This window comes from Trichoderma camerunense (assembly GCF_050948025.1).
Source record: "Trichoderma camerunense strain CBS 138272 chromosome Unknown V8C40scaffold_3, whole genome shotgun sequence".
Taxonomy (NCBI): domain Eukaryota; kingdom Fungi; phylum Ascomycota; class Sordariomycetes; order Hypocreales; family Hypocreaceae; genus Trichoderma; species Trichoderma camerunense.
The window spans coordinates 1,580,360-1,595,545 of record NW_028145367.1 but is presented as its reverse complement, the minus strand read 5'-3'; the positions used below and the strand labels follow the sequence as shown (position 1 = coordinate 1,595,545).

The following is a 15,186-nucleotide window of genomic DNA, read 5'->3' as shown; positions in this document are numbered from 1 at the left end:
AAAAGCAAGCCCCCTTCTGGCGCCAACTCTGTGACAATGGCTGTGGACTGGCGCGACAGAGCACAAGTACATTGCTGGTACAAGCACAGCGTGACGGCGAGGGTCGGGTACCTTCTCGGTACGGCTTAAAACCGATGAGCCTGTCCGTGATTGCATCTGATCCATCCATCTAATACATCACAGCCCGCCCTTACATGTGGCTCCGACTGCACCGACAAGGTAGGTCGGTAACTAAAGCGCATACCTTAGTTGCTTAGTAGGAGGGAATAGCAGCTGGAACCTCCCTAATTAGGGCCCGTGGCGAGGCTTGAAAGGGCCCCAGTAAGCCCATAGCCGCAGAGAGCTTGACTTACTGTAGGCAAATCCCGGGCCAAGCATCCATGGATGATGTGTGGAAAAGCTACGCACGCCATTAGTACGGGCTGCCACGGCAAGCGGGGGGTGAAGCAGCGCCAAAAATAAACTAATTCAAGGTTACTAGCCATGGCGGCAGAGCATTTCTTGGCAGTTGAGTGCTTGCAGCGGCCCTTTTGCCGTTTTGCTTAGGTTCATATTGCTTGATCGATTTGAAATGCCGTCAGAATGCTACTGGGTACCCATGTTCTAGTGGGGTTCGAGTGAGGTATGAGGTATGAGGTACTTTGGGTGCGATGAATGGAAATGAATGCCCAACGGCAAACAATCGAATCAACAATCATCCATTGAATCCATTCTTATTGAGGCGCTATTGACTTAGTTTCTTAGGTTTACAGGGCCGCACAGCCCTACCAACTCATGCTTTGCGCTGCTCAACACGGGCCAGATCCGATCCGGAAGATTAAGGGAAAACCCCAAACAAAAGCCCCCAACGGCATCTCTTCTTCCGATTTCTGACTTGTTATCTGCTATAGGAAACTAGCTGGTGTGATACTATTTTCTAGCTTCTTCCAGGCCATTGCCAGCATCGGATAGTTCAGGTGAGAGGTACGTCGTCGTCACAAGTGCTCACCTGCCTAAACAATCGCCCCTCGTGCGATGGGTCGTCCAGTCCCCTCTTTTCCAGAGATTTCAGAGGCTGTCTCGCCCTGCATGGTGATGCCCGCAGCGGAACATTGGAACTTTTATTCAATGTCCTAAACTGAGCAGGTCGTAAAGCTCTTGGTACGGGACACCTATCGTCAAAGTACCTTGCACAGGGCGCCACTGCGGTCCGAGACATGTGCATGCTTAAACACCATAAATGGTGGGCCAAGCATACGGTATATATTGTTTGTACTATCGATTGACGTTATGGAGTACTAGGGTAAGCGTAAACCACCTGCCAAGGTCATCTTGCACTATTTCGTAGAGTGAGAAAATACGTGACGGTTGATTACGTGGGATTGACCATTTGTGGCTGTGATGGTAACGAATTGCTTTATTTATCCGCACTATTTCACATTATTTGCAGTATTTGGCATCTATTCTAACATAAACATGACCGACCATCAGGGCGCGTGAAGAGGCACAAAAACACATACCACGTGTCTACTTATCCAAGCGCTTAGTATCTCATCTCATACCATCTCTCCCAGATTACAGCGTACGGTAATATACCGTCAGATTCCTCTCGCTCTCCTCATATGGTCAAGATTCTCAATGCCCCCGTATCATCATACTCAACCCTCCCTTCGTTGACAGCCCTTCGCATCTCCTCCCTCAATACCGTACGTTCGCCTGTTGTCGGGTCCCATTCCCAGCCTTCGCGCATCCACATCCACCGCAGGCAGGCTCGCAGCTCCTTGTCGGCAGGTTTCACTCTCATCCATTCAGGTTGAAATTCAGCTTCGCGACCCTTTCCGTTCCAATCTTCAGCGCGGCCCAGCAATTCATCGCGACAAAATATGCGCCAGCTATCGATGGCATATTTGCCCTGAGTCATATGGCCAATTTCCCACGCCTCAAGATCCTGATCACTGCTGTCCGATGGCGAATGCGACATTTCTGCATCCTGAGAGTTTCCGCTGCTAAGATCTCTTGGTGTAGGGCTCATGTCCCGTTTATCATAGTTCTTCACTTGATATAACACACCAGACTTTGGTGGCTGGTGCACAAAGGCCGTTGCGTATTTCAGGATATATGCAAGCCGTACATTGGATAGTCCTAGGTGACGTATCATCTCAAGGAGTTCTTCCTTGATTGATGGATCTAACAGCTGTAATGGCGTAGGGAAGCGTTCTTTTACCCGACGGAATGCAGGTAAAGCCACTTGCCCGCTCGTCTTTATGAGAAATGTAATGGCAATAAGCAGCCAAAATGGGTCATGAGCCAGCTCCTCTTGGATGATGCCAAACGAGGGTGAGTCGAGAGGAGGAAACGGGATGCAAGAGATTGTCCCTGGTGGCGGTCGCTTCTTCGGAGGAGACTCATCCTTTGGTGACGGTTTCTGCAAAAAGTAGGGGGATTTCGTTGAGCGTTTGCTATGTGGCGTCTCCTTCTCGTTTTCCAGTTTACAAAGAGAGTCGCATGGCCATAAGTTGTTGAGGCGGGAACTGTCAAGTGACGATAATACGTTCAAACGCTGTGCATCCGGAGTCGATGTAACAGCAAGGAGAGCGGTACCAGTGCCCTGATGGATAGCATGGTCATATGCCCGTATTTGATTGCATTGGCGATAGCCAGATACAGACACAGAGGAGTCAGAGAGATTGCCTTGCTTGTCGTTTGTTTTGCCCCTCTGGTCCGAAAATTCGTCAGACCAGTAATGAGACGTCGTCCCTAGGTGCTGTTTCTTGGTGCGTGGTTGAGACCGTGAGGGTGCGTTCTTCCGAGCTGGTTGTGATGTGGGCAGCGAGGGCGGCAAAATTTCAGCATCTCTCTCGAGGTCTTTGGCGAGCGCAATCAGACGATCGGTTTCTCCCCAGGGCTCGGCAGATGGCGATGTGCTGTCATATCCATCGAAGATTTCCCAGACGAAGCTGAGAATATCGCTACCGTCGAGGCTTTCGGGATGGCGATTCTGAGTGCATCGAATTGATCGTGCACAGTCGATCAGATAATACCAGTCTTCAGCTCCGCCAGTGAGGCTCTGGTCGAAGAGACATCGCACTTCATCGTTTGGCGCATCTCTGGATTCCAAGATTTCAGAAAGAAACGATGACGAGTCTTCCCAAACATCGAATACGGACAAAATGCTGTGGCCGAATGAGGTTGGCATGATGTCGAAATTCACGGCGCGCCGTTGGGCACAAATGGCTTCGATGTCTCGGTGTCTATCAAGGGGCTTGGCAGTTGTGAATGAGGAATCGTTCCATGATGAGGTCGCCTGGGCTGATTAAAATAGATGAAAAAAGAGAGAGAAAAGGGTGTCCAAAAATGTTTGGGAGCGCCCAGCAGGTAAGTATGCTTGCTTAGGGTGTTGTTTTCGAAATGATCGTTAACGTCTTAACACTGCCGCACTTGGATCAAAAGCAACACACGACATTGAGGAGGAATAGAAATCCGAAGCAAATAGTGAATCGACATGACTGATTTCTTTGCATGTTCTTTTCGTCGTCTTCTTTTTGTTCTCTTTCTCTTTGCTTTTCTTTTCTTCCAATTTCTTTTCTAGTTGTTATCTTTTACTAGTGTGTACAATTATCTAGGGGCCATTGTCAGCCGTCAAAGATCAGTACATGAGTACTCATTCACCTCTACACACGAGAAACAATCAGACCAATTGCGGCCATTACAGCGACTCAAAATCAAGAATACACAGAGCAGAGCAAATGGTTAAATGCAGCTCCGCAGAATCCCCGATAAGCCGCGGACATGCTGCTGGTGTTTCTGGTCGGCGGTGAAAGCCGAGACGTTCGTGGGGTGCATGGCCAAACCGGCCCCTGAATGGCTGTCGCCTGACTCATCAAAAGTCCCCCACCGTGAATCACTGCAGCCAAGGTGGCGCGTGATGCAATTCTGCGTTGCGCGTGTTTTTCCGATGGGACCGTGTTGGCAGTTGGCAGTTGGCAGGTCGGCATGGTCTGATGTATCAATTCACTGCAGAATTCCATCTTGTCTTTCCGGGTACAGTACCTCTGGACTTGCAGTAAAGCACTTAGCATTACAGTAGAGGCACTCGTTCGTAATGTTTGTGCGGTGTTGGAGCTCACGTGAGCGGTGGCCGAAATGGAACATTTCCATGTTGATAGAGGTACAAAGTCTCTTTTCTCTTTGACAGCTAAGCAATGTACCTATACAAAACTCTCCTATCTCTCTGTCGATCTCATCCGCAGCGTGATAGATACACAAGTACCTAGATAGTACCATTGCCTATATCAAAACTCCAATTGCAGATCCCCGCGCTCCGGCCTTGTGATACATCAAAACGCTGCATTAGCACACCTCGAAACTGCTGATTATACTCACCGAGCACAACCGACAAGGGAACGTGTCTTGACGGAAGCGCCAATTGCAAGCAGAAAAAAAAGAGTGGAGGAGCTCCAGAGGCAACGCTAGCAGCCACTTACCGCACCACGAAAAGGTACGTACCGGGCGCCGGATGTCCAATTGCCAGCATTCAGGCGAAAAACGCGAGTCACGTGGGCGTGGCCTATCAGACCCACCGCAATCGCCCATTCTCTCTGGCCGTCTTGCGTCTTGTGCCTCCACCCCGGAACCTCTTGTTTCCATTCCATCTTTCGCATTCCCTCTCCGGCGACACCTCCGACCCTTCTCGAGTCTGAAGCATCACCACCACAACCTCAATCATCCAAGAGATGAGTAGTCGCGGCGGGAAACTTGCCCCCGAAGTCAATCGGTGAGTTTTTTCGGCTTTCCCGCGAGTCTTGGCGTCGCGGCGAGGCTGCAAAGGCGTGTGGTCTCGTTTCTCCGACCACTCGGCCGGCACGTCTCGCTGGATGCTCGGCGAAAAAGTGTCAAAAGAGTCTTTGCTAACCCGTTCCTCATAGCGCTCTGTTCGTAAAGAACCTGAGGTACGCCTCCGTCGATAAGCAAACGCCGAATCTAGACGAGAAAATACATCTGACACTGACTTGTAGCTACAACGTTACTCCTGAGGAGCTCTTCGACCTCTTTGGAAAGTTCGGACCTATTCGGTATGTCCAAATTCACGCGCGGCTGATACTTCTGGCCTGCCGCCGTTATTCTCCTCTAATATGCTGTTTTTAACACCTCTGCAGCCAGGTTCGACAGGGCATTGCCGGCAACACCAAGGGTACAGCTTTCGTCGTCTACGAAGATGTCATGGATGCGAAGTCAGCCTGCGACAAATTGAACGGGTTCAACTTTCAGAACCGCTATCTCGTTGGTACGTGACGACGTGCCCATTTTCTTTCTTTTCTTCTCTTTTTTCTCCTCTCCCCGCCAACAAACGCCCTGCTGACACGCGATATAGTATTATATCATCAGCCCGATAAGATGGTAAAATCTAAAGAGGACCTCGACGCCCGCCGGGAATCTTTAGCGCAGCTCAAGAAGCAGCACGGCATCGATTGACAATCCGACCGGTCTGTAGGCACCCTGCAGAAGAAGACCCCTTCTTCGTCTGCGGGCCGGTCTTCCTCATCCTCATCGTCCTCGTCAACTTCGTCAGAGATTAAGACAATCCTGCGAAAAGAGAGGTCGCCAGCCAAGGCCACTCTAAGCAGTGGGCACTCTCCCACCCGAGCCGTCCGATTTGCAGAAGGACTACGCGCAGCTCTACCGTCGTTTGCCTAAAACACAGAGCATTGGACGTCGTGCCCACAGAGTGCATTATTATTCTAAACTATTAGCTTTTTTCTTCTTTCCTCTTCATGCCTTGGCTGGCACATCAGCTTTTTTGTTACCTTAATGTCAGTATTTACCGGATCAGTCACCCCTCAGGAAAGAAACAAATCACGAATGCGAGTCTTTTATCAACGGACAGGGGAGGAGAGGGTACAGATTGGGGGAGCTGGGAAAATCAAAGGGTGTTTATTCGGCAAGTGACGACATGGCAAGTCACAAATGAACTGCTTTATTCGGATTCTGGGCGGAGCCAACTTTGCGGCCATGTTTACTAGCGAACATCTCCTGCCTCCCGAGGCCTTAACCAGAGAAATCAACAGCATGTCTCAACAACGCAAACGCATTTTGCACCTTTGATCAGATCAACCGAAGCAAGGCGTGGGGGTTTTGTTTTTCCATTTGAGTGAGCCCGTCTCATTATTTTTACGCGATTTGCTGCAGCAGTTTCTTTGTCTGGCAGCTGAAAAGGACGACTGTCGTTGTAGTGGAGGTTTATGGCTTTTCACCGTGGCGCGTTGCACTGCGGTTAAATGACGTATGATACATGACGTAGAACCAAAGGAATCAACTTTGACGTCGCAACGGTTGCTTCAAGAGACGTGCCTACTAGTAGACTTGTATTTTCAGCCTCCAATGCGTTAGCACCTCTTTGTGAAACCACAACGAATGCCCAAAGACTAGTTGACATTTACCTACCTCAGACTCGGGTAGGCCATGCAGCCAGTCTCGTGATAATTGCAGGGAGCTATGACAGTAGCCAGCAACCCAAGTCTGCTTTCCAACATCCCATGTCTCAAATTTAAGGCTGCATAGGTGGTAAGTGATAAAATCATAAACTACCTACTAAGTACTAGGAGGTAATTCGTCTAGGTAGAGGAATACAACACATAGTAGCAGATACTAGGAAACTGTAGCAGTAGCAGCAGATGCTAGAATAAAGTATCGATAGTAGCAGAAAGTACTTACTAGCCCAAGACAAGTCAGAGCATCCTCAGATTCATCATCATCATCCCCAGAATCCTCGCTAAAAGAACTCTCAGTTGATTCGCTCTCAGTTGACTCGCTCGTAGGATTCACAGTCTGCTCATTAGGAGGTTGGCCCTAGTTGCAATCTGGCATAAGGAAGACGACGTCTCCACCGGGGTAGAAAAGAGCGTTGAAGATCTGGGTATCGCGGTGAAGTCTCTGGAGCCTTGCGGCTCGCTGCTCAGGGGGGGTGTTTCCCCATTCTTTGCATGCGTTAATGGTATCGGAGAGTGGTAAATTGCGGAACCTCTCAATGATCTTGCATCATCTCGTTAAGGCGGACGCGGTCTCCTAACGGTGAGGATTCTTCTGACGATGAGGACGTCCTCTGACGAAGACAGGGATATCGACAAAACTAATGGCAGATACTTCACAAGCCGGGTATGTAGTTTCCTATGAACCCACAACGAACGACCAAAAGCGTCTGCTTACCTACCTCGGAGCAAAGGTAGGCCAAGTATCAAGTCTCATGATAATGGTAACCCAACACAGGACGATTGTACTCTTCATCTGCTTCGTGAAGCAGGCAGACATCGATAGAGACTTTGAATTAGTGCCATCGAACCATCCAGAGTTTACTTGCCTGCTAGCTGAATATAATCGTAGTACGTGGGTGTTGATAGCGTTTACCAACGACGGGCGCTATCAACAGTCCTTCCGCCAAGTGAGTACTTGCATCACACGGTGAAAAAAAAACGCCTTGCGAATTCGCCAGCAAGTCGCGAGACCATTACAGCATTCGATTCTACAGATTCCTTGGGATCCAAAGTGTCAGTCGCACCAAAAGCTCCTCCTAGGCCGCAGACTTGGTCTCCATGTGAGGGCGGTGTTTTCTGGAAACGCAGCTTGTATGGACTGTCCATAGCTCGACAAGAAGCGAAGATGGAGACCGGGCCGCAGAAACGGCCGGACCTGGTGGGCATCCAGCGGCGGTGCAGCGGTGCGAGAGAGCGCTGTAGCTTCGCTGGAGCGCGGTGCCGGGGGGTTCTGAAGCAAGCGAAGGTTTAGCACTAGAGTCGTGCTGTAACGCCGTAGCGAGGCCTAGAAACGGACTTGAGGGTTTTCCCGTGGCGCAGCACCTTTTGCGGTCGCTTTTTGCGGCCGGCCAGGTGGAGTCGCGCTTATCCCCATATTCCTGAACTTGCAACCAACAACGACCGACAATTCTGGGCATCTCCTCACACTTTCTTAACGCCGTTACCAGAAGCCGCGCAGAAAAGGTCGAACTCCAGGAAGAACGCCTGGAGCACAGCTTTTTTCAGGCCTCCCTTTGCGGTCGAGTGTATCGAGATATAGAAACAGCAGGGCTTTTTCGATTACGATTGCCGGCGCCAAGGGTCAGTGACCCGGCCTGGCCGTGCTCCAGGAACAGGAATAGCATTCAGATCTGCACAATGGGCCTGGGAACAAGGCTGATAGTGAGTTCATCGTGAGCAGGAAGCCTGACATCGTCCAGACTAAAGGCAGGAGATGGCATCATGATGGCAGACAAGATGCTTGATGGCCCAAGCTGATTGGTGCTTTACTTAGGTCTCTTTGTCTAACCGATATGGAGACGAAGACAAGTCGTGCATAGAAGCCGCTCATGGGCAGCCCAAGAGTGGCTTGTTGTTCAGCTTACAGAATTTCTACGATCCAATGAGCATCCTCAGCCTATCAATTACATCCCAGTCGTTAATATGCCAGGCCCAGGCATGCCACGACACGTTCGTCCTATAAACGTCGTCATACACCGTCCTCCGGCCCGGACCCACATCGCCGGCTGAGGCCCCCGGCCCCCTTCCGGAACTCTTTGAGACCAGTAAGAAGTCGTTCCATTGCGCTGGGATTAGGCTTCACTGGTCTTGATGCGTTCACAGCCCCTCCGCAAGGTGTCTTAATTTCCTCCCTGGCCGTCAGCCGACCGGATTGGTCCTTTGGATGAGGCTCGAGATGGGCTCTCTCGCGAGCAGCCTTCCCCCCGGGCGTTCAGCCTCTCGGCCAGTGACATGCCAGAAGAAGACATTGGTACCTTCGCTCCTGGGGAGCTACTTCCATTATTCAATGTATTCATGACTCCTTCTATATTGGCCTACACGTACCAGAGAGAGGGAGAGGCTCGGTCATTCCCCCTTGATGTTGGTTCGCGTTGTTGGTTGGGGCCTCAGTTCGAATTTCCCCTTGACATGATACGTTTGCGGTTCTCTATCTCTATAAAGCTGCTTCAACTTCCACTTCCAATCCATTGTTTCATGACATTCAAGTCATACATCTAAGAATCTGAAACAACGATACCTTCTTGTCACTACGCGGTCAAATCCAATGTCGGTGCCAGTCGCGCCATTCAGCAGACTGTCCCTTGACGAGATGTCTCCCACCAGCCAATCGGGTCCACACGCTGCCCTACAAGGCGATTTCTATGAGCCAACCGTGGAAGACTCGAGCTCTGACCTCGAATCCTCTTCAGATTCCGAGGACGACGACGAGCTCTCTATGGTTGTGCAGTCTCCTACTAAGCTCGCCTACAACATCAATCATCTTCCAGAAAAGGCGCAAGGTGCCGTGCGCGAAACCTTCAGCGAGCCTCCCGAGATTGCTCTGCAGCAGTGTCGTCTCATTGATGATACATATGCTTTTCAGATGACGGAGCTCGTCACACAGTCTATTCGCATTCGCACCAATGGCGATGGATCGTCCCAGCTCACATGCTCTTGTGGACGCGGAGACGAAGCAGGGCCTTGCTCACACTTGCTATGGCTCCTGGATCGGCTCACGAAGCAGATGCTCTACGACTACGATCCCAAAACTCCTCTTACCATGACCCATGATGGTTTCGCTGAAGAGCTTGGCGATCCCTTCACGGCCATTACAGAGCACCACCTGGATGTTCTGTCCGATGGCCTCCACTGCCAAGTCATTGACCCGGAAGCCCTCTCCGAAGACGATCTGGCTTCATACCGCGTTCAGGAGTCGCGCGAGCTATTAGCTGCCGTCTATGGAAAGACTCCAGAGGACTTCCGTCCGGATATCTTCTCACGGCCAGTGCTGGGGAAGAAGGTGCTCAAGCGCAACGACCTTGACTGCACCGTCTTCCGCATGTTGCTCGACAACCATCACTTCTTCAACTACTTCCAGTCAGTCTCTCGGCCCAGAGACCCCATCAACGATCCGTTCAGGAAGCTCGCGCAAAGAGTCGACCGCGTGCTCCGCCGCTTCGACGCATACGCCTCCGATCCCGCACCAGCGCGATCCTCCGCAGAGACGCTCCCCAACGTTTCCTGGGCGGCGAAACACCTCTTGGGCTGCATCAAGCTCATCAAATCCATCATTTACACGCGCGATCGGCCCCTCCAGCCCTCGGAAGCCGCGTCCGCCGCTCGCACGCTGGTGCACATTCTTTCTGCCGTCGTCTCCCGCAACCACGACGTCGTCTCATCTGGTTCTCCCGCAGAAGCGCCGCGGACAGAGCGGAATCTATACTTGCGCCTCATTGGGGACAGGGATAGAGACTTTGTGCTGGCGGAGCTGAATCTGCTTCCCGAGGCGGCGAGCCAGCATTTGCATACCCTGGAGGCTGTTTTGGAGGACGTTGGGATGCACGGCGCCCCGGTGACGTTTGTCGATAAGTTTAAGGCGCTGCTGGTGAGATTAAGGGCGCCAAAGAGGAGCTCTAGTCTGAAGAGGCAGGGTGATGATGGGGGCGATTCTTCTCGAGGCACCAAGAGGATGAAGTAAAGGGATGTATATGTGTTGGGCTGTATTTTTTACTTCTTACCCCCCCTTTTTTTTCTTTTCACTTTCTTGTATCGCACTCTGTCGATATACAAATCACGCAGGCCGTGATGTTGTTGTTTTACTATTTCCTTTCTTTCTTCTTGTCTTCTACTTCTCTTTTCCCCCTTTCAATTTTCTCAATCTCCCTTGTTTACGCAGGGGAGCTACTGTATATGTATAGAGTGCGCAATATAGCATTCATTGTATACTAGGTAGATTAGCGTTCACGCGATTTGTTCGATTTTCTCTAGATGAGTTTCACCAAGCAATAAACACAACTTCAAGAATTGGTCAGATTAAACAACTCATTTAAATCAAATACACAGCTAGTAAAGTCATTTCCTCGTGTATACCTCCTCCAGCGTTACGTGCCAAACTTGGGCCTCAAAAATTCCTTTCTCACGAAGAAAGGGAAACCCCTCCTGACTCAAAACCCCCACAAGCGCAGACCACCCCTCGGATCACATGGAGAGCTAGGCGTCCTATAGAGTGGCAAACTAGTAAAAGAGATGGCTGTCCTCGAGAAATTTGGTCAGCTCCTCGCGGACCTCGCGCAAGGTAGGTCGATCATAGTAGTTCTCGTTCCAGTCGCCCCTCTTCATGCCCTCGGCGCGCTCCTTGAGCCAGGCCTCCGAGTCGGCGATTTCCTTTGTCCACCAGTCGCGCGCCGTCTTCTGAACATCTTTAGCCGTGGACTCGCCCGTGTTTTCAAACTCTCGCAACACCAGCTTGTCTCTGCGGCGGACGATGAGCCTGCTAAGCCCAGCCTGTCGGCCGCGAGTGCAGCGGTCGATGAGATCTCGCATGGCGGGCGGCGTGCGAGTGTAGCCGGGAAACTCAACTAGGGGCTCCCATCGGTACGAAAGCCACACCGCCGCTCGCTGGGGAGCGCTGTTGGATTCAAAGATGCACCAAAGGACTCGCCCGAGCATGTACACCTCGCAGGCCTCTTGCTCTTTGGGGGTCAAGCAGGCCCACGGCACGTTGTACCCCTTGTTCGGCCAGACGTAATCTTCACCCTGACCCATCTCCTCCCACCCGGGAAGCATGTCCGTCAACATGGCAGCGTATTTGTCTACAATGTGCGAGGGGATCTCGTCGTCGACCGCCAAAAGTCGGACATACTCGATTGCGTTGACTTCTGGGGCTGCAAACTCGCACCAAACGCCACGTTGCTCAAAGTCAACCATGACAACATCCCCAGATTCCGACAAGACAATGTTGTCAAGCCGGAGGTCCGGATAGAAAATGCTGGATGTCTCACGCAGATGCACCAATGCAGACGCAAGTTGGACAGACCATTTGGCCTTGTCGGCTAGCGACACTCGGTCATGCACCTGCAAATAAGGAATCAAGTCACGCAAGCTGCCATGGACGTGAAACTCGAGCGTGAATCCGAGAACGGCCGTCTTGCTGCCAAAGCTGCACCTTTTCGTGATGAGGTGGACCGGTCGTGCCACAATGTTGGGGTGAGCCTTGATGGAGAGGAGCTGTCGTAGTTCATGGTACAAGTACTTGGTGTAGCTGGTCAGGGCCTTGAAAATCCATGTTTTGCCCTCATATTCAATGAGACAGACACTGTCGTGCAACTGTGACAAATACACGACGTCGTGAATGTCGACCGTCGGGGGGAGGTCCAAGTGCGACCCCCAGAAGCTTTCAAATGATGCCACTGAGAGCATTTGACGCTCAAGGTAATACGTTGGAGCGATGCATACTTGGACTTGGCTGACATCCCTGGGGAGGTTGTTGAAGACGATCCTTGAGCCAAAGGGGATGTTTTGATATATCTGAGGCGGATCATCCAACGTCGACGTCCAGTACTGGAGCAGCCGGAGGACATGCTGGGTAACGCCAAGCTGTGAGATGCGGGTTGCGTCTCTTGTGTAGAAAGCCACGTCCATGTCGAGGACGCTGCGCAGCTCGCGCGAGAGAGTCGCCGGCTCGGGTATGAAGACATCAATGCGGAACGGGGGAATCGAATCCATGAAAAGAGGCACGGCATAAAACTGAGTTCCAAATGCAGTACAGCCATCAATACGCCACAAGGGCCGCGCTGGAGGCTCCAGACTGTCGATGCGATTCTTGGGATTCAGTGGGGACTCATCCCACGAAGTTTCTCTCGCAGCGTTGACAGCGGCATTAGCGGCCGACTCCTCCCAGATGCTCTCATCACAGAAGGCTGCGGTTGGATGGATGACATCGTGAATCGACTGTTGGCTGAGCTCCATGTTGTGCAGATGCTATATGTCTCAACGGACAGGTGCAGCTTCTACTGTTACTAGAGAGGGCAGTGTCTTTATCAGTCATTTGGCACACACGAGAGAAGAGACCGAGAGAGCGGCGGCCGCCGACCTAGTACTCGTACCTCTTCCACTTCCACGTGCGGGCTCTTGCTCTTGTGCTTGATCAAACCTGAGCGAGGGAACCAAGGCATTCGACTGCCAGCCAGCTCTAGGTCCAAGCAGCTGCTGTTTGCCGTCACAGGCGGCCCGTTGCAAGGCTAAGGCAGCGATGGATTCAGCTTCTTCAACCCCTCCCAGCTGGAGAGACTGGCCGGGCTTCCGATTTGCACAGAACCGAGGACGTCGATTGTGTCACGTCTTTTTGCGAATCGAGCTGCTCAGTTGCTATGCCATGCATGAACTGGGGGGTTCGTGGCCAACAGCCCGCTGCATCTGGCTTGATTTGGCTGCAGCATTACCTTATGCCTGATCACATGATGCGGCCTCGAAGTACCAAGTACACTTGCATTTGCATTCCATTCCATCTGATTTTCGATATCAGACATGGAATTGGCCATCGTCTTGGAAATGCTGGGTTGTGCTTTGGTTTGCAAAGGCAAAGAGCCGATACAAAACTGCTTCCCTGCCGCACTTGTGCTAGACTGAGTTTTTGGCAGCTGGGGCTAAGGTCATGTTTGTTGCCCAAGCTCCGCAAACACACAACACCTTTGAGCCATCAGTCGTGCAATTGCTACGTCGGACAGGGACATGCACTTCGGCAATGGGTGGCTATTTCAGGAGCACGGCATGCTGGGAGGCTGGCGACGGGCTGGGATCCATTTCGTCATTGTGTTGGTCGAAAGACGCTTGATCCATCCGCCTGCTCTTGTGCTGAGCTGAGAGGGCAATGCCGTTCCTATATTTACAAATGTCCAAAGCTCACGCAAATGAGCTGAAGCAAGCCAAATTCGGGATAGCAAATGGCTTGGACGAATCAACCAAGCAGGTTTCCATCGGCTATACACTTCGTCGCTACTGGTGCCCGCGAAGAAAAGCACGCGCGAAAGAGTACACGCAGCTTTGCGGCTGCACATCCCGTCAACCAGCCTCTCTCTTTTTCCTGTTCCCGTATCCGTACTGGGATTTGTTAATCTTGCTGCTTTGGATATTAATATCGGCATCATACATGGCCGCCGCCACCGGCGCTTCGTACAGACGCGAAGAGAATGGCCTTTTCTGTCTCTGATTTTGCTGCAAGTCCCATGTTTGCTCAAGCCGAGCCGAAGTGTAGGATTGAGTGGAGCAGGGAAACTTTGGCCCCCAAAGCCATGGCCGTCTGTCTCTCTTTTTTCCTCCATGGTAAGCAGCCGATGGGGGCAGAAACCAGCGATATTCAGGGTAACGGATGCATGTCTTGCTCAAGTGTCAAAGCACACCTTGACAGTTTCAACCTATGGAACACTCCATAATAGGATATTTTGTGGCGTTAATAATGACTCGGGGAACCCATGCTATGCATACTCGTACTCAGTCATCTTCAGCCGCAGCAAGCGATAATAGCCGTGTTTTGGAGTATAGGAGGCAAGATATTCGGACAGGCCCGGTATGCGGCCCATGATGCTATTGTTGAGCCAGAGGAAAGCTTGACAAAATTATCCAAAGCTACGCCATGGAGACGCAGCACAAAAGAAGCGGAGCTCAATGCATATGTTGTCATTATGCCGCATGGCATGGTCTCTCACGTACGACTATAGCAGCTTGTCAGTGACAAAGAATCTCCCAAATTCACTCATTTATATGATAGTTGCGTAGCATCAGGCGGCTCGAACTACAGCGGACCATCTGATGCTGCTTCCTGCCCACTTACATGCCTTTGGCACGCACTCATCGCTATGCGAATGGCAGCAGGGCAGGTGATTATCCAAGATCTGAACTGATCGCCAATTTCATGGAGAATAATGCATCTCCGTCAATACTTGCATTGACTGATGTCATAACGTGTGTCAGACGCATGTTGTCATCAGTTGTGAACTGGTTTGCTAGTGTGAAAGGCCGTGCTGTTAGCAAAGATGCTCTTACACACCCATCCCATGCAAATAGCTCACCCGAAGTTGCCAGCCGGTTTCTCTATGGGCCGTCGGAGGAAGATGCAAGTCACTAGGGTGAATCAAAAGTATCGTCCTCCTCGCCGTGACTTGTTTGAGGGGGGCCCATGGTACCTTGCAGTCTGGTCATGATCTGGATAGCATAAGCCACGGCTCTCTCTCCATCTCTGCTACTCGACGGCTCAAAGCCCATGTTGGCACCACTGCATCTCCCTAGCCCCGAGAGGGCCTGGCTAAACTCACATGTGCTAGTGGTTTTGTGGCGTCCATGCTAAATGCTCACCGGTCGGCGAGGGCTGTTAGACGCCTTTCGGAACAGAGAGCAGAACACCAGGGTCTCTGCATATCGCGAG

The 15,186-nt window shown here is 51.4% G+C and overlaps 6 protein-coding genes across 6 annotated transcripts; 4 read left to right on the top strand and 2 right to left on the bottom strand.

Moving 5' to 3' along the window:
- Window positions 1-1,402: 1,402 nt before the first annotated feature.
- Window positions 1,403-3,788, bottom strand: V8C40DRAFT_236086 (uncharacterized protein). The gene is made up of 2 exons (XM_083213970.1): window positions 3,659-3,788; window positions 1,403-3,598 (listed from the first exon to the last, which is right to left on the bottom strand). Exon 2 carries the CDS (start codon window positions 3,173-3,175, stop codon window positions 1,598-1,600), a length of 1,578 nt encoding a protein of 525 aa, XP_083077177.1. The 5' UTR covers window positions 3,176-3,598; window positions 3,659-3,788; the 3' UTR covers window positions 1,403-1,597.
- A 924-nt stretch (window positions 3,789-4,712) lies between these two features.
- V8C40DRAFT_262668 (RNA recognition motif domain-containing protein) lies at window positions 4,713-5,673 on the top strand (the record flags this gene model as incomplete). Its single annotated transcript, XM_083219379.1, has 5 exons — window positions 4,713-4,753; window positions 4,905-4,928; window positions 4,995-5,051; window positions 5,136-5,263; window positions 5,471-5,673. The coding sequence occupies 5 exons, from the start codon at window positions 4,713-4,715 to the stop codon at window positions 5,671-5,673; spliced, it is 453 nt and encodes a 150-aa protein (XP_083077176.1).
- Window positions 5,674-7,153: 1,480 nt separating this feature from the next.
- Window positions 7,154-7,611, top strand: V8C40DRAFT_236079 (uncharacterized protein). The gene has a single exon (XM_083213969.1). It carries the CDS (start codon window positions 7,220-7,222, stop codon window positions 7,436-7,438), a length of 219 nt encoding a protein of 72 aa, XP_083077175.1. The 5' UTR covers window positions 7,154-7,219; the 3' UTR covers window positions 7,439-7,611.
- A 1,485-nt stretch (window positions 7,612-9,096) lies between these two features.
- V8C40DRAFT_273038 (uncharacterized protein) lies at window positions 9,097-10,464 on the top strand (the record flags this gene model as incomplete). The annotated part of the gene is made up of 1 exon (XM_083220427.1): window positions 9,097-10,464. The coding sequence occupies one exon, from the start codon at window positions 9,097-9,099 to the stop codon at window positions 10,462-10,464; it is 1,368 nt and encodes a 455-aa protein (XP_083077174.1).
- Window positions 10,465-10,793: 329 nt separating this feature from the next.
- V8C40DRAFT_236075 (uncharacterized protein) lies at window positions 10,794-13,152 on the bottom strand. The gene has a single exon (XM_083213968.1). The coding sequence runs from the start codon at window positions 12,732-12,734 to the stop codon at window positions 11,001-11,003; it is 1,734 nt and encodes a 577-aa protein (XP_083077173.1). The 5' UTR covers window positions 12,735-13,152; the 3' UTR covers window positions 10,794-11,000.
- On the top strand, window positions 13,122-13,786 carry V8C40DRAFT_236074 (uncharacterized protein; the record flags this gene model as incomplete). The annotated part of the gene is made up of 1 exon (XM_083213967.1): window positions 13,122-13,786. A coding segment is annotated over exon 1 (544 nt), but the record flags the coding sequence as incomplete, so codon positions are not given.
- Between the last annotated feature and the right edge of the window lie 1,400 nt (window positions 13,787-15,186).